Source organism: Trachurus japonicus, chromosome 11 (assembly GCF_045865225.1).
Source record: "Trachurus japonicus isolate A0001 chromosome 11, Traja_1.0".
NCBI lineage: Eukaryota > Metazoa > Chordata > Actinopteri > Carangiformes > Carangidae > Trachurus > Trachurus japonicus.
Window position 1 is genome coordinate 10,356,224 of NC_140917.1, and position 25,861 is coordinate 10,382,084.

Genomic DNA, 25,861 nt, shown 5'->3' on the forward strand with positions numbered 1-25,861 from the left:
CAGGGCCTCATATCAGCCTCCTTTGTTTCCCTGCATGTCAGCATGGAGAGAGGTGCACACCTGCCTCACTCCCCCGGCCGAACCAACCCAAGACTCTCGAACCAACAGACACACAACACTTGTTCATACAGCTAGACCTATTTCTACCCCCCTCTTAAATTTTGCACCTCCCCTCTCCTACTCGGTGCCACCTGCCACATAGATAGCCTATGAAAAATTGAAGGTTCGCCAAAAACAAAAACAACAAAGAAGTGAGTAAAGAACCTCCAAGCTCAAAAAGACAACGTGGAGTTTGTTCTTATGCCACGGAACCACACTGTAGATCAGGGGTCGGCAACCTTTGTGACATGGTTTGCCAGTTTGAAATTTTCTTGTCAACGTCTGCCACTACAATAAAACAATGTGACACAAAATACAAGAACAACATAACTGGAATTTAATAAAATCGTAATCGTAAAATTTGTATACCTATATGGGTAGATAAAATCAATTAATCTATATAGCCCACATCTATTAGCCCACATTTTCCCATTATTCACAACAGGGGTATCCAACACTGCTTTTCAGCCTATTAAAACATACCGTATTGCAGTGCGAGGGAAAATGCAGAATTCAGAAAAAAAATATATCATATGAAACAGTCACAACTCCTGCTGTAGATGGTTTGCTTTATATTTTCAAAAATACCCATTAGCCCCCTGCCAACATAGTTAAGAAGGAGTCAAAAAGCCAACAGAGAAGTCAGAAATAGCCTACTGTACTGTCCAGTGTTGGGTATAGTTACTTTGAAAAGTAAATTATTAGGCTACATTACAACATTGCTGTTAATTAAAACTAATTTGTACGTTACTGCATTAGCCTACCTATGAATTTGAAGCGTTCGAACACTGATAAGCATATTAACCTTTCTGAGTAAAGTCAATCTACCCCTCACCCGCCCCTGAAATCTCATGCAATATATCACTTTACAGGCAGCATTGGACGCACTGTCAGTCTTATCTGTTATCTTATTATCTGACCAACGGTCAGGTAGTTGACAGAAGCAGGAAACAGACTAGTCGTTGGACGACACGGAGTAAAGATCCCTGACCTTGAGTCGGGTAAAATGCAAAAAAAAAAAAAAAAAAGAATAAGAAGAAAGTTTTAGAAGGAGTAAAGAGACGCTATACTGAAAACACAATGTTTTTCATCGCAATCTTTGTCCTTCTCGGGACAGGGTTGATGGTTAACAGCGGTAAGTGAAGACTTTTGAGCATGTTAATGTTAATGTCACGTTCAAAGAGAAAGTAAGGTGAAAGTAAGTAGGCTTCTGCATTTTTTTTGAGCATGTAATGATATCGACGATAAGTTGTTGACTTGTTTTGAAATGTGTAAGTAGCCTATTCACTAGTCCTGGTTACATTAAACAGCCAGAGAAGAGGAAATGAATCAGGCTAATGTGCATTTTTCATGGGCCCTGTTTTAGAAAGTATCCCTTCAGGTCCGTGCATGAGACCGGCATTAAGTTAGTTTAATATTCAACATTCATTTGACATATCAAAAATACAAACTTATTATGCGCTTCAACCATTTGAGTGAATGATGTCAAACCAACTGTGCAGCATACAGATTAATATTACTCATTTACCACAAGGCTTATTTTTTTAAATATATCTTTTCGTCATTTTTTTTTACAATTAAAATAAATACCGTATTTCCTCTAATAGTAGCCGGTATCTATTTAATAGCCGGGTCTGTTATAATGGCCGGGGGCGTGGTTTACACGAACAAATAAAGGCCGGCCCCAAATACAGGCCGGGTCAATGGGAAAAAAACAAACAAACAGAAAAAACCTGAATTTCAGTCACTGTGGATGCACTGGTCTCAGGCGGCCAAACACGGATGCAGTAACCCACAAGTGCCAGCAGATGGCAGTAGCTAGATCTGAAGTGCCACATGAACCCACGCTTCAAGGAAACAGTCACTGACAACTCGACCGAAGAGAGCTTTAGCAGCATGGCGTGTCACTACCCGATTTGCGACGCTACCCGATCTGTGACAAAACTGGTCACTTGTGCTCCAGCGTTTATTAGCCTAATCCTGTCCAGCTGATCGCTGCTGTTGCGGTACCTGCTACAGTAATGTGTAAAAAAAATATAATTAATTGTAGGCAGAATGAAAACTGAGCACGGTAACTGTCAAATTTGAGCACCAGCATGAAACAGAGGAAGAAATAATAGCCTCTCTCAAATATAAGCCGGTCTCCAATACAGGCCGGTTCCCCTGGGCAGCTAAAGTAAATAAAGGCCTCGGCCTCTATTAGAGGAAATACGGTAAATGAAATTATTATGCTCCTTGACCTTTTGACCTCAAGATGTCAAACCAACTATATAACACCCTTAATTTGAAAAATAAGCCTTGTGGCAGGTGAGGGATGTTAGTGTGTTATGCAGTTTGTGTGTTTAAATTTAAAAACTTTAAAAGATACAAAATCAACAGTACATGCTACAGTGTTGAAACTTTCACCAAACTGTAGCCCCAATACTGCTAAAACTGTTGTCCACTTAAACTCATTACAAATTATGAAGTCCATCACTCAGCTTTTTTCAAAAGCTGTAAAACTTATCAAGCTCCTCCCATAAGGTTAGCTGAATTGTCACCAAACTTGCGTGTGTGTGTGTACGATCCCTTTCTAGGCATTTACACCATAAATATCACAGCTCTAGGTTTCACTCGCTTCTTATCCATAATGGAGGGTGGGGGCCGTCACTTTGTCCCTCTGGCTCCTCAAAAGCTGATCTATCCTTCTGTGAGCTTTCACCCTCCTGCCTTCCTCCACCTCATCTCCTGACAGCTCTAAGTCTGACTTGCCTTTCACAATTCTGAGTAAAATTATCTCTGCCTCCTGAAGTATGGACATTTTTTTTTTTTTCTGTCCCCTTCAAAGCACACTGAATTAAGGTTGTGTTTTGACAGAGTTAAAATTATTATACATTGCAGAAATCGTATTAAATTGCAGTTAAGGCACTCATATTGAAGAAACCACTTGATTAGTATGAACAGAAACATGATATCTGCAACAACAAAAAAGATCACTTAAGCAAAAATTGAGCCTACAGTGCATGAAAACGTTTGACTGTAAACAGCACTGTAAACATATACCATCAAATTCTTGCTAAATACATTTTCAAACTTCCTGAAAAAAAATGAGAATATTCTGGAGTCATGGTTGATGAAGTTTAGCAAATATCAGAATTTTAATTCAAAAACTGAATTTTTGAGAACATTTTGAATTCTGCTCTCATGGGAACAACTGCAATCAATGTGAGAGTGGAATTTTTAAACATCATATTTTCTCTTATGAAGCAAAACACTTATCATTAAAAACAAATCACCAACATTTCCATGCTGTCAAGATGCAATTTATGTATTATCAGATTTTTGTTTAGATGACTGAATTATTGACATTTTGACCATTTCATCACAACAGGCTCACCTGAGTGGATAAATGAAGCTACACAGCAGGTCTCACTACCAGCCAATTAGCTCAGCGAGTTAAGAGCTGATTCTTCGTGTCAGAGATTGTGAGTTCGAGACCCAGCGAGGGTGAAGATGATGATGATGACAGATCAAAATGTCAGATGTCCTGAAGCTGTTTCGCTGTCTAAATGCATTTTATGTATTAACAGATTTTTGTTTAGATAACAGAAATCTGCGTTCACAACTGCTGCCCGGACACTGACTCCCTGAGTCTATTTGAGAAGACACACACCATGTCTCACTTCCAGATGATTAGCTCACTGAGTTAAACGCTGGTTCTTGGTGTCAGAGGTTGTGAGTTCAAGACCCAGCCAGGGTGATGATGACAGATCAAAATGTCAAATGTTCTCAACACGAAACACAAGACAATTGTGCTAATGGTGGCATCACAGCAAGCTTCTAAATTTTAAAATTCAAATAGCTTGGACTGGACCATGTGCGAAGGCTCTTAACATCTTAGACTCATAGTAGATGTTTGACAAATACATATCATTATTTTACCTCAAAAACTGATTTTTCTTTTTCTGCCTACACGACAGTGAATGGCTTACTCAATTTGTGAAGCCACTGTTGATCTGCCACTTGTCAATTAGCTCAGTGCGATAGACAATGGTTTTTGGTTCCCGAGGTTGTGGGTTCAATCCTCAACTGATGCAAATTGGACATTATAAGGACAACTGTCTTGTCTTCCTATTCTCCTGTTTGTTGCTCAGAATTGCCTAAATTTGCCCAAAAGTAGCCCGGACCCGACCCATCGCTGCGCAGCAGCTATAATACTCTGTTTATAGCCTCTGGTGCTGCTACATTGCATTGCAATTTATTAAGAGGAATTTGTAACATCCCTCGTTATCCACAGATATAAGTGAGGTAGCCTGAACATCTCAACTTTAGAAAAGGAGAATTTATACTCACTGTTTAATTAAACTGGATTATTTTTAGTGTGTACCCCTTATAATAACAACTGTGTGTGTACTGCACTTACAAAGTTTGTGTTTCATCTTACACCAAACCACCAGCCCTATACAACCAACAATAACCAGGGTGGCCACGATTCCACCCGCAGTTGCACCAATGGGAGGTCCTTCAGGCTCAGACTTAGAAAGTACGTGATCTAAAACACAGAAAACGTTCGAGTTAGTTTTAGGTCCAGTTTCCTTCATTCAACATCATTTCTATTTCATAGACTCCATTTACTACGTTATGCTTTGGATATGTTTCTCTTCAGGGACAATGATACTGTATATAATGTTTCTCCTCAGCTGATAACCTAGTATTTTTTTTTTCTTGGTGGTGATTCGCTGTCACTGATAGAAATTATGGTTAGAAAACTGTCAAACTGAAAATAAACCTAGATTATCATTCAGGGACATCTAGTCTTGAGTGTTCTGGCCTTTGTCGGTGAGGTAATTTAAATCAACTTTTCAGTCATTACAGACATGTTGTCAGTATATCCTGCAATAATGTCCATACCATTTCTTCAATACATAAATGTTAACATATGCAAACAGTAAGAAGATGTTCTTACCCCAAGACTTCACAACATATACTTCTGAAGCCGCATGGATGAATTCACAGGTGTATGCAGACTTGTCGTTTCTCAGAATCTCCACACTGTCTCTCCTCTGGAAGGTGTTGTCGTCATTTGGAAGAACACCTGAGGATTTTAATCCATCTTCGATCTCAACGATACTGCCGTTCCTTTTGATCTGCAGTGTGATGTCTTTTGGGAGGAAACCAGTTGCCAGGCACGTCAAAATGATATTGGTCTGAACCTTTGAGCTCTTTGCAAACAGGTGGATCTGAGGTGGAGCTGGAAGGAAATAAAATAAAGTGAGTTCCTTTTATTTCAACTATTCTATACTTTCATATTTTCCAAAACAATTTTCAAGATCATAGCTTTTAAATATGGTGTTCCCTCAAGTTTGATTATGATTTTGGCTCCTAAATGTATTCTACGTTTTAAAAAGATGTGGATTAGATAAAATAATACTTAATATCAATTATAGTGTTTGCTGATGGAAAATGTTGCCACATATTTCTTACAGGCAGCCTTCAGCTGTTTCTCTCCATAACTCATGAACTTGGTCAACCAATCAATGCACTCATTCTCCAGGTAGCCTTTGGTGAATTCTTTCAGGACCTGGACATTGTTCCACTTTCTCTTGGTCTCCAGAGCTGCATTATTTGAAGCCACCCAGACAGAGTTGGCATTATCGTAGGACAAGAAGTTGTCTCCATCATAGCTGTACATGTCCATGCCACGAATGAACTTTAACTTGCCGTCGGGCTGAACGTCGCCCTCACAGCCGTGCATCCACTGAAGGACATGGAGGTCTATGGGACAGAACAGTAAGACAAACACATAAACATACACGGATTACATATACTCACAGTATAAGATGCTGCAGAGGTTTTCTGATTAGACACTGAGGTGAAGTCACCAACAAGAAACATTACAAAATCTCATAAAAGAAACCATGTTGGTTTCAATAAATGTAGGAAAAGTTACAAGTGAATGGTAAATGGTCTGTATTTATGTAGCGCTTTTACTATACCTGAACGATACCCAAAGCGCTTTACAGTATATCATACATCGCATTCACACACACATTCACACACTGATGGCAGAAGCTGCCATGCAAGGCGCGAACCACAACCCATCAGGAGCAAGGTGGTAAGGTGTCTTGCCCAAGGACACTATGGCAGCAACTGGGACAGAGCGGGATTTGAATCGCCAACCCTCTGATCACTGGACGACCCACTCTACCACCTGAGCCACTGCCACCCCATATGATCAACAGATGATCCTAACCCCTCACATTGCCCACATCTTACCTGTTTCATCCTGTCTCATTCGATCCATCAGGATTTTAATGTTGACTTTGAACCACTGCTGCTTGCTCTGGCGGGACTGTGTGCCTTTCTCCCAGTAATCAGCCTCAAGCTTCTCTTCCATCCATGACTGCTTGGGAACTTTCCTCTGGTGCTCACTGTCAAAGTAGTCGATCAACCTGTCGTCCATCAGACCCATGGCTGTGAAATCATGGATACCAGGGAGTCTGACTGGTTTGGAGAGGGCCGTGTAGATGTAGGTGAGGGAATGTTTCTCTGGAAATCACACAGAATAGTCAAATATTTATTAACACAATGTCAAAGTTGTGGGGGAGTGGCTTACAAACCACGTGCACTCTCTTTCAAAAATGACGGGAATAACAGCATCCACATGTTATGGCAGCAATAAGTGATCCGAGTTTTTTTTTTTTGTAGATATCATGTTTCTGTTCTTATTGATCAAGTGGTTTCTTCAATATGAGTGCCTTAAAGGGACAACGAGGAGTTTTGGAAAAGCGAAGCGTTTTCACACTACATTTATGAGCCTCTACACACCGTGAAATTCTTTGACCGGCGCAAGACGGACTCATGTTTTCATTCATCAACAATTAAAGTCAGAGGTTTAAAGACGATCACATACCGTCGTAGTTCCGACCATAAATGGCGATTCGGCTGCGTTATTCTCATGACTCGCCACGAAACCTAAAGTAAAGAAACGCTGGTCGGCTCGACCAGCATTACCGCCATCACTAATAATAACAAAATAACGATGACAGACAAAATGAAGACAAAATGATATATTTCTTGAAAATGGGCCCATTAACAAGTGTGGGTAGCGGAGATTCATCCACATTAACGTGAGACTTTTTTATAACCAAATAGAAACTCCTCGTTGTCCCTTTAACTTCAATTTAGTAAGATTTCTGCAATGTACAATCATTTTAACTCTGTCAAAACACAACTTTATTCAGTGTCCTTTGAAGGGGACAGCGTCTGTTTTTTTGTCAGCTTGTTTTTTTGTTTTTTTTCTAAGTCAGACTTAGAGCAGGATGGTGGAAAGTTGATCAGGAAGTGTGTCTGGATACTGCAGGTTTGGCCCCGGGGCCTTATAGCGGTCAGTAATATTTAATCTTTTTTTAATGTTTTTTTTTTTTTTAAATATAAAGTCCAATGTCTTTGGAGTTGAAGTGAGATCGTGTGAACTCAGACGGCTTCGATGCTGGCCATTTGACTGCAAAAATGGCAGCCTGCACACTGTAAGTCATGTGGGGTCCGGAGCTCTATGTCTCGGATAACAGGATGTACGAGGCAGTGAAGACGAGGATCCCAGTCATAGCCAATGCAATGAGTCGAGACCGATTCTTCATGATGAGGCAGTCCATCAAAGTCACAACCTTGATGTCTATGAAGAGAAAAAAAATGATGCCCTCTGGAAGGTGAGGCCTCTTTCAAACTGGGTGCAACAAGGCTTCCTCAATCTGCCAAGACCAGGGAAGGCCTGTGTAGATGTGCAGATGATTTCCTTTAATTTATTTTAATTTTATTTTTAATTTCCTTTATTTGTTTAAGAGGGACAGTGTACATCAATGAACATTTTAAAAGAATAAAATGTAAATGCACCCAATTATAGCCAAAAGGCTAATTTCCGTTGGCAGTCCCCCTGCCTGATGGAGCATGGCAATAAAACATAAAACAAAGGTATATAAAAAGTTACATTAAGACACATTAAGACAAATGACACAGATCGCTACACAACAATACACCTTAACCCCCACCCCTCCCACCCACAGACCGGTGTCCCTGGCAGCAGTTTGTGATGGAGAAACCAAATCCCACTGGCCTGAAAGTATTTGTGCTTGCCAATGTCAATGGTCTGGTGCTGGATTTTGAAGTGTATAAGAGCCGGAATACATTCGCTGATCAGCAGCTGGGAATCAGAGGGAATGCAGTCGCTCGGATGACACTGTCTCTTCCTAGAGGAACACATCTGAACTTTGACAGGTATTTCACCTCAGTCAAGCAACTGGATAAGATGGAAAATAAATGGGATGGTCTCTGGGAGAGACCATTCACAGCGGTGCAGGAGAGAGGGCTGCAATGTAAAAACCTTTATCAAGTGCATCAAATGCAACATGTTTTTGTGTGTTTCAAAGACAAAAAAAATGTTTCCTGTTATGCATGATCTGCTGTTGATGCTGTGTGTGATGTGACCTCGTAGACTAGAGGATAAGACCTAAAATGACATGTTAAAATGTGTGTGAGCTGTGTTTGTTTGCTCATTTCACTGTTTTAAGTGTTTAGAAGAAATTAAATTCATCTATCAGTTCTGCTTTTGATACTATGATGCCCAGAATATTGTCCAAACTCTACAGTCTGGGTGCCATCACACCTGCAAAGCTGGATAAATGATACTTAAACCCTGCCAAGCAACATGATAATAATGTACTATACTTAAACCAGAAGATTTATATCATTCAACCCCCTTTATGCATTGTGAAAAAGGTCTGAATGACATTTAACAGTGTTGCACATCAAGGCATGGACTCATGGGAGACCACCGGACTCTCTCCCGAGGAGGTGGAGAGAAGAGTGGCTGCAGCAAGGCAGAAAGTGATGGCAGAGAATTAGGCTACTGTTTGTGTAAAAGTTCATAAGCTTAAAGTTAAATAAAGTCACTGCTCCATGACGGGTCTGACAGGAATCACATTTGTGTATTCCTCTAAATTGGCTTGTTGCTCACATGTAATTCGGTGTGGATGCGATGCAGAGCGTTAGTGGGACAGTGAGCACACGACTCGCGATGTGTCACTGGTCACAGGTTTTATTTGTCAGTCCCTCATATGAATCTCTCTTACCCTATATAACTTCTCTCTGTCGTATAGAGATGTTCATCTAAAAATGCCAGGGGGCTTTGACAGTGAACACGTCAGTGGGATCCTCTCACAATCTCCATTTGGAGTTGTTGTTTTTTTTTTTTGCTTTTATACCCAGCGATCCCAATCTGGAACATAAACTGCTCTGGACCAGGTTAGTAGTGGTTAGTTAGTAGTAGTAGCAGGGTAGTACAGACCCCAGGTTTTGTTTGCAGCAATGACATGTTGGTTTGATGATTAATTTCAGCTGATTTGATTAATTTCCTGATTAACAAACACAATTCCTGCTTCTTACAATTTTTTACAGTTACCAGTACACACTAGTCTCTACATTTAGCTCCACTGTTCATATACCACCTGTTGCTTTTTGATTAGCAACTGATTCACTTTTCACCAATCATGGGGTTAAAAATAGTGGGGGAAAGGCTTTTTCTGTACAGACTGGTTGAGTATTTTGATGCTTTCAGGTACAATCTCTTTGTTTTGTTCTGCTCTATTAACTGAACTGGACACTCGTGGTGTATAGACAACTGTCTAGACCTGAATGTTTCTAAAACCAAAGAAATGGTCATTGACTTCCGCCATGGACACTCCACTACATCCACACTCTCTGTCAACAGTGAAACAATAGAAAAGGTTGTATCATACAATAATTGATTACAAACTCATACTCCACAATGAACATCTTTTCTCTAAATGTCAACAACGCCTCTTTATCCTGCCATGAATGTCAGGGGATGTGTTGTTGTTATTGCGTTGTGTGTCCGCATCTGCACTGACATTATTTGCGATGAAGTTCCTCGCGGAAAGAATAAAGTAATTTTGACCCTGGCTTTTGTGTTTTCTGAGTATGAAAACACAACAGATTACAGCTACAAAACTGAATATTCAGACTGATCTGTTTTGACCGAGGAATCAGCTGGTCCGGATGATTCATTTTATGTTCTGGATTATATAGAGAACAAAATTTAATCAAGAGATGTGTGGATTTTTGTGATTGAAAGTTGTTTTTGTTTTCTATTTGTGAAAATGAGCCCAGCTTTCACACAACATGTGTAAACTACAGAGGAAGACTGTGCAGATGTTGAAGCAGCCTCCTCCTACTGACTTCTCTATTTGCGGCAGCTCAACGCCCAGATCGTTCTCCTTCCTGCTTCATGGGTAGGAGGAGAGCTTCATTCAAATGAGGTGGTGATATCTTGGTGGAGAGAACAGACGGCATAAACCACTGTCAGTGAAACTAACCTGTGTGACAGGTTTTTTCAGTGAGGTTTGTGACTGTACCACACCCATTTTAACTATATTTGTGGACTTGCATGTACACACACAGAGAATATTAATTACATGTTACATTTGAGTGGATTTTTCCCCCCCAAATAGACTCTTGACAAAGCAAATTTCTGCCATGAACACTCACACTCTTGCTTTTTTGGGGGGTGCATCTGCATTTATCTGTCTTGTTACTGTGTTGTATTTTTGTGACCTGCCAAGGGACTACAGATGCAAATTAGCTTAAAGCTATAATCTGGTATAGTGCATCAAATGGCAACATTTATGTTTTAACTGTACATTGTCCCTTTTAAATAAATTAAATTGAAATTGAAATAAACGTCGACTGGTGAAAAGTAGGAGGATGGGGGCATTTCTTTATTTGTTGCCATGGTGAATAATGTCAAGCTTTTAACCCTGTAAATCCTGAACCATGAAATAATTGTCAGAAATTTTAAATCTTTTGAAATTAGATTCTTTATTGGACCTTCTGACAAATAATAATAATAAAAAAAAATTTAAAAAAAGAATTTGCATATCAGATTTGCATAGAAAATTACCTTATATACTTGCTGTATCTATTTTGATACACACATTTTCATGAAAAGAAAGTGGAGTCCCGCACACTGAATAACTTGCTGCATCGAATACTTATTGCAACATTTCGGTCTAAACAACGTTTCGGTCTAAATGACCTTCATCAGGCAAACATGTTTGCCTGATGAAGGTCGACTAGTCCGGACCTATGGATCCAATCCAACACACCTGAAAAAATAGATGTGCGGAGACGCTCGATACACACATTTTCAACAAGGTTTTTACTATAAAATAAGTTATGAAATATTAAGCAGTTTTACATTGCGTCACTATTCCTATTGAAGTTTCAGTAACAATTTTTAAGTTTTTCTTACAGTACCTTAACTTTTTCAAAATTGGCAAAAATAAAAGTCTTCACTTACCGCTGTTTACCATCAATCCTGTCTCGAGAAGGACAAAGATTGTGGTGAAGAACATTGTGATCTCAGTTCAGCATCTCTTTACTCCTTCGAAAACTCTTTTTTATTGTTTTACCCGACCCCAGGTCAGGGATCTTTACTCTGTGTCATCCAACGGCTGCTGTTTCCCGCTTCTGTCAACTACCTGTCTGTTTGTTAGACTGACAGTACGTCCAATGCTGCCTGTGAAGTGATGTGATGTGTATTGCATGAGATTTCAGGGGCGGGTGATGTCGTCGGCTAGAGCAGGAGAGGTAGATCACTGTTGACTTTACTCAGAAAGGTTAATATAGGCTAGTTATCAGTAGTCTAACGCTTTTATTCATAGGTAATGCAGTAACGTAAAAATTAGTTTTAATTAACAGCAATGTTGTAATGTAATACGTTACTTTACAAAGTAACTCACTGGACAATACACAGCTGTACATCTGACTTTCCTTTTTTGACTCCTTAACTGTGGATGTTGGCAGGTGGCTGATGGGTATTTTGAAATTATAAAGCAAACCATCCAGTGTGGTTCAGTGGCATAAGAACAAACTTCATGTTGTCTTCTTGATTTTGAAGGTTCTTTACTCACTTCTTTGTTGTTTTTGTTTTTGGTGAATCTGGACCCAGGTGGCACCGAGTAGGAAAGGGGAGGTGCAAAATTTAAGAGGTGGGTAGAAATAGGTCGACTCTACTGTACATGCAGAAGGAACAAGTGTTGTGTGTCTGTTGGTTCGGCTGTGAGGCAGGTGTGCACCTCACCCCATGCTGACATGCAGGGAAACAAAGGAGCACTGTAGGCTGAGGCCCTGTTTTAAATGTTTATATTGGTGTGATATGGACTGTTTTTATATGTTTCAAACACTTTATTAAATACATAAAAACACAAACTGAGTAAATGTATGTTAAAAATATCTGGTATGTTGAACTATCCCCTTACCGACTACCAGCTACTTGCAGCCCAGCAGGGAAACAGGTCTGAAAGATATAAAGAGTATACTACTGTACATATAATTCACAATTTTTAACTCAGATCAAAATTTTCTTTTTGTAAAACTCACATGAACAACACCCATTCTTCCTATGGATGTATTAGAGCCATGATTCTTCCTCATCAGTTTCAGTTTTTTTTTTTTTTTTTTTTACAGTGGTTAGCGAACAGTGAATGTTCAGTGTAGGGACCCAGTGGACGACCTGCATGACAAGTCAGACCGTGGTGAACAAACTGGTAAACAGCCGCGACTTGGTTAGCTGAATAGAAACTGACTCAAGAGTTCAATTGATTGCTTTTCCTTCACAAAAACACCTCAAACCTCTAAAATACAGCTAATTAAACACACAGCTTCAATTCAAGTTTCCACAAATCATTTACATCCTTTATTTAATTTAATTTGCATATGAAATCACACACATTTTATAACAAACAGATGACATCATCTAAATAGTGTTCAATTTTGTCATTTTAAAGGAAAATGTACACAACCCTGAATTAAGACAATGTCACTCCTTAACTGTTTTTGGTCCACAAAAAGTTATTATTGCCTTGATTCTATTCTATTCCATTTATTTTCAACTTTTTAGGTAAAACCAACACATTTTATGTCACATGTCACACACTGATATAACTACGATACATCTTAGCAGATTTTGGTATTCTGATTTCTTACACAAATAGACTAATGCAAAGTGCAATTTTTTCTTTTTAGCAAAATAGAGAAAATCTGTTTATAAAAAAAGAAAAGAAAAAAATGTAAGTGTCAAGTTTCACAAACCAACCTTACATATTTGACAGGGTATTTTAACCCCGTAAAGCACTTTGTGAGTTATCTTTCTGAGAAGTGCAATACAAATAAATGTTACTTACTTTAGATTCTAAAAGCATTCTTATCAAAGCTAATCGACCAATGATAGAGACAACAAAAAAGATATCAAGTAAAAAATCACAGTTGAGACTAAAACCTTAATTCACCATATAACCCATCACACAGTATATCTTGTATTTAATAGATCACAATAAAGGTATTAGGTCATCCTCCCTGATTGCATTTCGTCTGTCCTCTTCTTCTATTTATCTCAATCTGCTTTATTAAGGCCTCAGTAGAGACACATGTATATCACCAGGACTTTGAACCCTTGATATAACCTCCCTCTTTTAACTAACCCAACCCCTCCCCCAAGGTTGAAAAACGTTTTCACTTTAGCAACATAATGCAACCGTCAATTACAAGTCCCATTCCTACATCAGTATATCCTTTTTCCCCTTGGAAATTACCATTGTCATTCTTAAATGTTGAGACAGTCGTTCAAAAACCCCCTAGAAATCCAGAGGACAATGCGCCTATTTACATACATCCTCTTCTTTTTGACTGTTATTTGCCAACTTAATTTCTGTCATGGTCCCCTTTTAATTTCTACCCACTGTCAATCTGGTAGATTGGCTGATATTTGCAGAAGCTTAAAATCATGTGAGCGCTGTCCCATTTCTTGAGATGATGATTCTTCTGACTTGAGTTCCTGTTGCCTGGACCCTTAGATAAAAAAAGATGTAACACATCTGTTTACTTTTCTTTAGTTTATCAGGCAATTTTGGAGTGACATATCGTTCATACAACTACAATGATTACCAGTCTCTTCACCACTACCATTGCTGGGAGACGATGCTGAAGCTGTGCAGAAAAGTAAAGGCATTGTGGTATTTATATGTATGCAGATGCAGCAATAAATCCACTGAAATTCCAGACGCACATGGACTTGGTCTTATTAAAGATACTACTTATTTAAATGTAGAAATTCTGAACCCACTTCAAATAAATAAGGTGAGAATCAACAAAAAATACTTTATTACTTTAATACACTATTCAATTGTGTAACTGCATGATTACCCATCAGAGGCGGTAGATGCACTGAATCCACTGGACTGAGAACCTAAACAAACACATACAGAGAGGCAGGTGCAATTAGTATTTTCCTCCTGATTGAGTCACGTTTGATCCAGATCAGAACTTGTTTTTCTTACCTAGGGCATAGATGTCTCTTTCCCTGGCAGAGCCTGTCATTAAACACAACACACCCTATTCCCCCTGACGTTCAGACCAGAAAACTCTTGATGGTCCCCCGCACCCGTTTTAAAACACGAGGTGACTGCTCTTTCCAGGCCTGTGCCCCTCGCCTTTGGAATGCTCTACCATCGACCTTACGCAGCATAGAGTCCACTGAAGGTTTTAAGAAAGAACTAGACAGCCTTTCAACTGATGTTGACGTTGTGGGGCCTCTGTAAAGTTACCTGTAATTGTGCTGTTATGTGTATTTTGTTTGTGATCTCTGTATACTGTATTTTATTGCATTTTATCCTTGTTGTAAAGCATTTTGTGATTTTATCTATGAAAAGTGCTATATCAATTAAATTTACTTACTTAATTACTTACAACATTAAGACAGAAAAAAACTGTTGTTTTAGGAATTCATGTTTTGCTTTAAAGAAAATAGGTAATGTAGAAACTAAACTGCTGCCACATTGCATAGCCGACAATTGCATTGCAATTTATTAAGAGGTTTTTGTAACATCCCTCGTTATCCACAGATATGAATGATGTGGTCTGAACATCGTAGAACTAGAAAAAAGGAGAATTTATTCTCGTTGTTTTATCAACCTGGACCTGTGTAGCCATTATATTGACAAATGTGTGTGCATTGCACCTACCACCAGTTCGGCGATTCCTAAAGAACAAAGCCCGTCCACCAAAACCAAGAGCAACACCAACCAAGAAGACCACCGCACCCGCAGCTGCACCAATGATGATTCCATCTCCTTCAGACTCTGGATCAACAATTTCGTGATCTAAAACACAGGAAACATCCCCATTTGTTTTATGTTCAGATTGCTTCATTCAACATTATTTCTATTTGAAAGACTCAATTTACTATGGATGTGTAGCTCTTAAAAGACGATGATACTAAGATTAAATTAAATTATACAACAGTTAGTTCCGACCGGTCCCAACCGAGCAATTTGATTGGACAACGAGACATTCCATAGTGCTGATATACAGTATAACAGCACTGGGACTTTTCACAGACATAATCACTCCGCTGTTCAGCTGGACAGGAGCTAAGTCAGAGCCACGCTCCCCATACAGGAGCTGCCCCATCTCTCTGCTGCTGCTGCTGCTGCTGCTGCTGCTGCTGCTGCTGCTGCTGCTACAGTTATAAACGGACCTGAACATTAAAACCTGGACCTGACCTGGTCCGTCTAATTGGCGATAAATCTCTACTAAACCCGGCTGGGGAAAAAATCGCCGCGGGGGCAACTACGTTTTGACGGTGATGTGTTTTGATATTAGCATTAGCTGTTGTTAGCCACGTAGCTCAGCTAGCTTCAACTGTGTTTATATTGATTACATAGATGATAAACAAATTTAATACGGTATCGATAACGTCTCTGTGTCTTCACGCTGGTCCTGTTGCTGCGGTGCTGATCAGACACGGGCTCAGAACCAGAACCAGCACTGGAAGCAGCTCGGTGGAAAACCTAGCAGCTAGTAGCAAGCTAGTATGAAATGTTTATGTGTTGCCTGGCAACAGCCTTGTCTCCCTTCCAGTTGCAGAACTATTTCTGTTGGCGGAGCCAAATAAATGATTAAATAAACAAACAAATCATAATCTCTTGTAGTTTATTACTGTTCTAAAAATGCGCTCGTAGCACTGTTGTATAAAAGCAATATCACACTCGCGGTCGTGCTGTTGCCTACTGTATATCAGCACGGTGTGATTATCTGCGGCACTCGGCCTGCGGCCTCGTGCCTACGACCGAATCACAGCCGTGCTGATATACAGTACAACAGCACTCCCTCTCGTGTGATATTGCTTAATTAATTATGATATAATGTTTCTCCTTATGCCAGTGTGCACAACTGTAACTGCTGACATAGCAACCTCCCAGGAAGATTTACTGAGAGTAAACCAAAAGAGAAATTTATGGTTTTAGTCTGCTCAATAAAGAAACACATCTGGTTGTCTAACTTGGATCTGATTAGCATGAGATCAACCATTAAACTGCTCATAGTCTGTCTTTTTTGTTTGGTATATTTCCTGTGGCTACACTGGCATGTTTACCGATGGCGAGTCCCTGTCAAATTTTGGTTAAAGATAGATTATCCTTCAGAGATCTCGTCTGCTGGCATTGAAAATATTTACCTTAGTTGGTGAGGTCATTTGAATCAACATTTCAGTCATTACAGACATGTTGTCAGTAGATTCTGCAATAATGTCCATATTGCAAACCTAATTTAATTTACAGTTTTTATAATTTCTTCAATACAGAAATGTTGACATAATGCTAACAGTAAGAAGCATGTTCTTACCCCACGACCTTTCAACATTTACTCCTGAAGCCGTATGGATGATTTCACAGGTGTATGCAGACTTGTCACTTCTCAAAATCTCCACGCTGTCTCTCCTCTGGAAGGTGTCGTCTTCATTTGGACGAACACCTGAGGATTTTAATCCATCTTCGATCTCAAAGATACGGCAGTTTCTTTTGATCCGCAGTGTGATGTCTTTTGGGAGGAAACCAGTTGCCAGGCACGTCAAAATGACATTCGTCTGAACCACTGAGCTCTTTGCAAACAGGTGGATCTCAGGTGGAGCTGGAGAGAGAAAACATTAGGTGAGTTCCTGTTTGCATGGTGTCTTTATTATTTTATTTGTTTATTTTACCTGTAGGATTGATTATTGCTCTTCTTTCTGATCTTCCTAAAAAGAATATCGCACCATTACAACTACTCCAAAACTCAGCTGCACGTGTGCTAATGAAGACCAGCAAGAGAGCTCACATTACACCCATTTTAAAGTCCCTGCATGTACTTCAGAATCAATTTTAAGATTCTTTTATTGGTTTTTAAAGCTCTTAATGGTCTTAGTCCTTCTTATCTGTCAGATTTGCTTTTAACTTATGAGCCATCCAGAACTCAGGTCTTCAGATAGAGACCTTTTGTTAAAACCTAAAGTTACAACTATAACTTTTGTTATTACGGCTCACGACTGTGGAACAGCCTTCCTGAAGACCTGAGAGCAGTTGCGAATGTGAATATTTTTAAGAATAAACTTAAGACACACCTTTTCAGCTTGGCTTTTGATTAGATTTTACTTACCAGGTTTTACTATTTTATTAGTTTTCCTATCCTTTTATTTCTCAAATTTTACTGTTTATTTATTTATTTATTTTTAATTTGTCTTTATTTATTTATCTATTTTTATAATTTTAGTTATTTTTATCATGTTCTTTCACTTATGCTAAATTTTAGCTCATTTTATTTATTTGGTTTTAGCCAGTCCCTGGTGTTTCTTCACGGCAAATTGTTGAGAGTAAGATAGCGCTTCAGTTGCCTTCTTTCAAACTCTATAAATGAGTGTGTGTATGTGTGTGTGTGTGTGTGTGTGTGTGTGTGTGTGTGTGTGTGTGTGTGTGTGTGTGTGTAGTTGCGTGACTTTGGGTTTTATTTTTGCTTCGTTTTGTCTGCTTTTATGGTGTAAAGCACTTTGTGCTATATTTTCATTGCTCTATAAATAGAGTCTGATTGATTTATTATTTTATTTCAACTATTCTATACATTCATATTTTCCAATACCATTTTCAAGATCACGGTTTATGAATATGGTGTTCCCCCAAGTTTGATTATGATTTTGGCTCCTAAATGGATTCTACATTTTAAAAAGATATGGATTACATAAAATAATACTTAATATCAATTATAGTGTTTGCTGATGGAAAATGTTGCCACATCTTTCTTACAGGCAGCCTTCAGCTGTTCCGCTCCATAAGTCATGAACTTGTTCAACCAATCCATGCACTCATTCTCCAGGTAGCCTTTGGTGTATTCTGCCAGGACCTGGACATTGTCCCACTTTCTCTTGGTCTCCAGAGCTGCATTAGTTGCAGCCACCCAGACAGAGTTGGTGACATCGAAGGACACGAAGTTGTCTCCATCATAGCTGTACATGTCCATGCCACGAACGAACTTTAACTTGCCGCTGGGCTGAAGGTCGCCCTCACAGCCGTGCATCCACTGAAGGACATGGATGTCTATGGGGCAGAACAGTAAGACAAACACATAAACATACACATCACAGTATAAGATGCTGCAGAGGTTTTCTGGATAAACACTGAAGTAAGACACATTACAAAATCTCATAAAAACCATGTTGGTTTCAATAAATGTAGCAAAAGTTACAAGTGAATCATCAACAGCCCCTCACATTCCCCACATCTTACCTGTTTCATTCTGTCTCATTCGATCCATCAGGATTTTAATGTTGACTTTGAAAAACTGCTGCTTGCTCTGGCGGGACTGTGTGCCTTTCTCCCAGTAATCAGCCTCAAGCTTCTCTTTCATCCATGTCTGCTTGGGAACTTTCTTCTGGTGCTCACTGTCAAAGTAGTCGATCAACCTGTCGTCCATCAGACCCATGGCTGTGAACTCATGGATACCAGGGAGACTGACTGGTTTGGAGAGGACCGTGTAGATGTAAGTGAGGGAATGTTTCTCTGGAAATCACACAGGACAGACAAATATTTATTAACACTGTCACAGTTGTCGGGGAGTGACACAAACCACATGCACTGTCTTTCAAAATGACGGGAATAACAGCATCCACATGTTATGGCAGTAAGGGATTTAAGAGATCTTTTTTTTGTTGTTGCAGATATCATGTTTCTGTTCATAATAATCAAGTGGTTTCTTCAATATGAGTGCCTTAACTTCAATTTAATAAGATTTCTGCAATGTATAATAATTTTAACTGTCAAAACACAACCTTAATTCAGTGTGCTTTGAAGGGGACAGCACGTCTTACTAAGGTCTGTTTAAAAAACAAACAAAAAAAATGTCCATACTTCAGGAGGCAGAGATAATTTTACTCAGAATTGTGAAAGGCAAGTCAGACTTAGAGCTGTCAGGAGATGAGGTGGAGGAAGGCAGGAAGGTGAAAGCTCACAGAAGGATAGATCAGCTTTTGAGGAGCCAGAGGGACAAAGTGACGGCCCCCACCCTCCATTATGGATAAGAAGCACGTGAAACCTAGAGCTGTGATATTTATGGTGTAAATGCCTGGAAAGGGATATTAGTGTACACACACACACACACACAAACACACTTAAAACCTTGATTTGCCAAACTACTGAACCTGTTCATTTATAGATTTGCTGAAAGTGCACTCAATTATACCTCTTTTTTTCTTTATCACTTTAATTTCAACCCTGTTGTGGAGGAGAATACTTTGCAGGACAACACTGGCTACCACCACAAAGACCGGAGGCCCTCTAATTACTTCAAACAGTATGACCAGGGTCTTTGAAAAAATGTCAGAGCAGTGAGAGCACACAAACCAGCAGGAGCTGCTCATCTCTGGAGGCAGCCGGAACACCACAGCTGAAAAACTTTTTTGGGGTATCTCAGTGTTTCTCACAGGGTTTCAGGAGACCATGGTGGTGGTCAGAGTCGGACTATCCGACGGGGGTGGGGGGGCAGTCTGGAGATGCTCTCTAGCAAGTTTGAGTGATGGACTTCATAATTTGTATGAGTTTAAGTGGACAACAGTTTCAGCAGTATTGGGGCTACAGTTTGGTGAAAGTTTCAACACTGTAGCATGTACTGTTGATTTTCTAGGTTTTTTTAAAAAAAAAGTTTTTAAATTTAAGATATCTGGCACGGGGCCGGACATTTCTGTAAAGTTTGGTGAGTTTTCACCCATGGGAAGTATGACTTCCCACTCGGAAGAAGAAAGAAAGAATTCCAGACCCTAAAGAAGAAGAAAGAAGAAGAAGAATTACTAGAAACACAATAGTGTCCGGACCCTAATAAAATGATTACGTTTCTTGACCTTTTGACCTCAAGATGTCAAACCAACTGCATAATACACTATTTATTACTATTATAAGTTATTTTTTCCAAATTGAGGGGGTGTTATATAGTTGGTTTGACATCTTGAGGTCAAAAGGTCAAGGAGCATAATAATTTCATTTATTTATTTTAATTGTAAAGAAAATTACAAAAAGATATATTTCGAAAAATAAGCCTTGTGGTAAATGAGGAATCTGTATGCTGCACAGTTGGTTTGACATCATTCACTCAAATGGTTGAAGCGCATAATAGGTTTGTATTTTTGATAGGCCTAGGTCAAATGAATGTTGAATATTAAACTAACTTAATGCCGGTCTCGTGCACGGCCCTGAAGGGATACTTTCTAAAACAGGGCCCATGAAAAATGCACATTAGCCTGATTAATTCCCTCTTCTCTGGCTGTGTAATTTAGTGAATAGGCTACTTACAGTACATTTCAAAACAAGTCAACAACTTATCGTCAATATCATTACATCCTCAACTCAAAAAACAAAGCAGAAGCCTGAAATTTTAAAGACGTGACAACTGCCGTTTACTTTCACTTTCACGTGGCCAAAAAGTCTTCACTTACCGCTGTTAACCATCAACCCTGTCCCGAGAAGGACAAAGATTGCGATGAAAAACATTGTGTTTTCAGTTTAGCGTCTCTTTACTCCTTCTAAAACTTTCTTCTTATTCTTTTTTTTTTTTTTTTTAGCATTTTACCCGACTCAAGGTCAAGGATCTTTACTCCGTGCCGTCCAACGACTAGTCTGTTTCCTGCTTCTGTCAACTACCTGACCGTTGGTCAGATAATAAGATAATAGATAAGACTGACAGTGCGTCCAATGCTGCCTGTAAAGTGATATATTGCATGAGATTTCAGGGGCGGGTGAGGGGTAGATTGACTTTACTCAGAAAGGTTAATATGCTTATCAGTGTTCGAACGCTTCAAATTCATAGGTAGGCTAATGCAGTAACGTACAAATTAGTTTTAATTAACAGCAATGTTGTAATGTAGCCTAATAATTTACTTTTCAAAGTAACTATACCCAACACTGGACAGTACAGTAGGCTATTTCTGACTTCTCTGTTGGCTTTTTGACTCCTTCTTAACTATGTTGGCAGGTGGCTAATGGGTATTTTTGAAAATATAAAGCAAACCATCTACAGCAGGAGTTGTGACTGTTTCATATGATATATTTTTTTTCTGAATTCTGCATTTTCCCTCGCACTGCAATACGGTATGTTTTAATAGGCTGAAAAGCAGTGTTGGATACCCCTGTTGTGAATAATGGGAAAATGTGGGCTAATAGATGTGGGCTATATAGATTAATTGATTTTATCTACCCATATAGGTATACAAATTTTACGATTACGATTTTATTAAATTCCAGTTATGTTGTTCTTGTATTTTGTGTCACGTTGTTTTATTGTAGTGGCAGACGTTGACAAGAAAATTTCAAACTGGCAAACCATGTCACAAAGGTTGCCGACCCCTGATCTACAGTGTGGTTCCGTGGCATAAGAACAAACTCCACGTTGTCTTTTTGAGCTTGGAGGTTCTTTACTCACTTCTTTGTTGTTTTTGTTTTTGGCGAACCTTCAATTTTTCATAGGCTATCTATGTGGCAGGTGGCACCGAGTAGGAGAGGGGAGGTGCAAAATTTAAGAGGGGGGTAGAAATAGGTCTAGCTGTATGAACAAGTGTTGTGTGTCTGTTGGTTCGAGAGTCTTGGGTTGGTTCGGCCGGGGGAGTGAGGCAGGTGTGCACCTCTCTCCATGCTGACATGCAGGGAAACAAAGGAGGCTGATATGAGGCCCTGTTTTAAATTTTTATATTGTTTAGATGTAGGTGTGATATGGACTGTTTTTATATGTTTCAAAGACTTTATTAAATCCATAAAAACACAAACTGAGTAAATGTAAGTTAAAAATATCTGGTATGTTGAACTGTCCCCTTACCGACTACCAGCTACTTGCAGCTCAGCAGGGAAACAGGTCTGAAAGATATTAAGAGTATACTACTGTACTGTACATATAATTCACAATTTTTAACTCTGATCAAAATTTTCTTTTTGTAAAACTCACATGACCAACACCAATGATTCTTCCCATGGATGTATTACAGTCATGATTCTTCCCCATCATGGATTTTTTAAATTTTTTTTTTACAGTGGTTAGCGAACAGTGTATGTTTCAGTGTAAGGACCCAGTGGACGACCTGCATGACAAGTCAGACCGTGGTGAACAGACTGGTGCACAGCCAGCGAAAACAGAAACTGACTCAATTAGATCAACTGATTGTTTTTCCTTCACAAAAACACCTCAAACCTCTAAAATACAGCTTATTAAACACACAGCTTCAATTCAGCTTTTCACAAATCATTTACATCCTTTATTTAATTTGCATAGGCATGAAATCACACACATTATAACAAACAGATGACATCATCTAAATAGTGTTCAATTTTGTCATTTTAAAGGAAAATGTACACAACCCTGAATTAAGACAATGTCACTCCTTAACTGTTTTTGGTCCACAAAAAGTTATTATTGCCTTGATTCTATTCTATTCCATTTATTTTCAACTTTTTAGGTAAAACCAACACATTTTATGTCACATGTCACACTGATATAACTACGATACATCTTAGCAGATTTTAGTATTCTGATTTCTTACACAAATAGACTAATGCAAAGTGCAATTTTTTCTTTTTAGCAAAATAGAGAAAATCTGTTTATAAAAAAAGAAAAGAAAAAAATGTAAGTGTCAAGTTTCACAAACCAACCTTACATATTCGGCAGGGTATTTTAACCCCGTAAAGCACTTTGCGAGTTCTCTCTCTGAAAAGTGCTATGCAAATAAATGTTACTTACTTTAGATTCTAAAAGCATTCTTATCAAAGCTAATCAGTAAATGATAGAGACAAAAAAGATATCAAGTAAAATATCACAGTTGAGACTAAAACCTTAATTCACCATATAACCCATCACACAGTATATCTTGTATTTAATAGATTAAAATAAAGGCATTAGGTCATCCTCCCTGATTGCATTTCGTCTGTCCTCTTCTTCTATTTATCTCGATCTGCTTTATTAAGGCCTCAGTAGAGATACATGTATATCACCAGGACTTTGAACCCTTGATATAACCTCCCTCTTTTAACTAACCAACCCCTCCCCCCAAGGTTGAAAAACGTTTTCACTTTAGCAACATAATGCAACCGTCAATTACTCTTCTCAAGTTAAAACCCATACCTATATCAGTATCCTTTTTCCCCTTGGAAATTCCTATTGCCATTCTTAAATGTTGAGACAGTCGTTTCAAAACCCTCTAGAAATCCAGATGACAATTTGCCTATTTACATACTTATTCTTCTTCTTTTTGACTGTTATTTCCCAACTTAATTTCTTTCATGGTCCCTGTTACAACCAAAAACGTAATAACTGCCAATAACGTAATAACTGCCAATAATGTAATAATTTTGGCCATTTCAAATGTAATAAAGCCAATAGTGTAATAATGTGCCAATAATGTAATAAAACTTTTGAGCCAATAACGTAATAACTTTTTGCCGATAATGTAATAAGGCATTACATTATTGGCTGGTTATTACGTTATTGGCCTGGTATTTAAAAAAAACCTTTCAAAATGTAATAACTGGTGCCGATAATGTAATAATACATAAAAATGACAGCAGCTCTTGGAAATAAAGGGGTTTTTTTTGCAGTTTTTGGGCAGTTAGTGGATGACATATAGTTGTCATACTTATTCATCCAAGATATGCTCTCTCTCTCTCTCTCTCTCTCTCATAATTGTGTGGTCTTTCCCCTCTTTAGCCAAATAGATATTCATAGTCTAAACAGGCAATTTTTCATGTGTACCATGCATATACCATAAAATCAGTATCTCGTTGAGGGTGTTGAGGTGTCAAATGAATTCACCATATATTTTCCTGGACTAGCATTATTATTTATTTCTAATCCCAAAATCTGAACTGCAGTGTACAATACACAGGATAGAAAATGAACAATCAAAATTAAATTAAAACTGTTCCTTCTCAAATGAAAAGTAGCTTTCACTCATTCACAAATGTAAATAAAAATATGGAGCAATACAAACATCTACCTTTAGACTTTCACAGTATATAGAACCTAAAGCTGCTTTATCATTACTGTAAAAAAAACAAAAAAACAACAACAACTTTGAAACGTCACTTATCCAACATGTATCTTATCCAGCCTGTATGCTCAATGTGTTGATGTAGTTTTTAATTTTCAAACATGAAAAACAAAGTTAGACATATGAACCCTGCAGAGATTTAATTTTAGATCTCCAACAGCTGGTTTCAGTAGTAATCTATTTGTTGATTGGTTAACAGTTGCAGCAACAGAGGTGTGTTACAAGTGTCCTGAGGCTTCCTCCCTCTTCTTCTTGTTAGGGCCACGGGCAATCGCACCGGGCACTGGTCCCAACAGCTATGAAATAGCTGCAGGGACCAGTGCCCGGGCAAAACTGCGCAAAATTTTGCATTGAAGTCCATGGGACGGACGGGAAAAAAAGAGCGAAAAAGACCAATCATTGGAGTTTAACGAACGTCTACTGCTCAGGCATACTTTCACCTAGAGACTTCATTTAAACTTTAAACAGTAGACACAAGTCTTGTGTATTGTCGTATTACTCCACGTTTTGATAGGTCATATAGTTTTTGATCAATCCCTGTTCAATGACCATGATCATTTTTGGAGAAATTATTAGATTATAATGGGTGTGTATTGCACGGAATGTTCGTGTCAGAGTGCGTGACATCATCGGTTACAGTGGGAGAGATGCCAGAAAAACTCCAGATTTTTTCTCTTTCCAAACTCGGCCCGGCCACAATTTACACTCTACACACATAATTTTTTCAGAATTTGTAAGACAAACTTGTCCTGTCACTCATCATCTGCTCAAAATATCAGAGAGACTTACAGAATTTAAACTTGGAGCCTCTAAGTGCGGCCACGTCTGTCTCTGCTCCTCATTGACTCCAATACAAATATTTTCTGAGAGAAGCAGAACGGCCTGATGTTTTAAAACTGCCAGCGTCGCCAAAATATTTACTGTAGAAACACCAAATCGTACCAAAATTTTCAGTAAGTCCTTAGAGCAACGTTGATCTGTGTTTTGTTCTGATAGGAGTTACCGTTTTCTCACCCTAAGCCTAAATGTGAGACCGGTGCAGAGGCAGAAAATGGCTCTTTTTCTCCACGTTTCTGTCTGTCTCAGCCTGCGGGGGCCCCTATCGCCGTGGTAACCTCTTTGATCCTCAGGCCAGAGCTCGTTAACTTCATAAACAATCCACCTGGCGCTCGTTTAAATGTTTATAAACACAGACACAGCTAAATCAGACTGACACAGGATGCAGCTACTAACTAACTATGTGTCAAGTCAGTCACACACACACACACAGACTCTAGAGCCAGCTTCATGTGATTACAGACACACACACACACACACACACACACA

At 38.9% G+C, this 25,861-nt stretch overlaps 2 protein-coding genes across 2 annotated transcripts in view; both read right to left on the reverse strand.

Moving 5' to 3' along the window:
• Positions 1-21,057, reverse strand: part of LOC146978228 (major histocompatibility complex class I-related protein 1-like) — a 121,199-nt gene extending 100,142 nt beyond the window's left edge. The window contains exons 1-4 of the mRNA XM_085790925.1: positions 20,942-21,057; positions 18,744-19,016; positions 18,264-18,554; positions 16,834-17,118 (exon numbers count right to left, since the gene is read on the reverse strand). Of these exons, the coding sequence (XP_085647051.1) occupies positions 16,834-17,118; positions 18,264-18,554; positions 18,744-19,016; positions 20,942-20,996 (904 nt within the window). The 5' untranslated portion in view covers positions 20,997-21,057. The remainder of the gene's footprint in view (positions 1-16,833; positions 17,119-18,263; positions 18,555-18,743; positions 19,017-20,941) is intronic.
• LOC146978227 (major histocompatibility complex class I-related protein 1-like) overlaps positions 1-25,861 on the reverse strand; it is a 246,574-nt gene that overhangs the window by 130,617 nt on the left and 90,096 nt on the right. Inside the window, exons 2-3 of the mRNA XM_085790919.1 lie at positions 6,355-6,627; positions 5,563-5,853 (exon numbers count right to left, since the gene is read on the reverse strand). Coding sequence (XP_085647045.1) covers positions 5,563-5,853; positions 6,355-6,627 — 564 coding nt within the window. The remainder of the gene's footprint in view (positions 1-5,562; positions 5,854-6,354; positions 6,628-25,861) is intronic.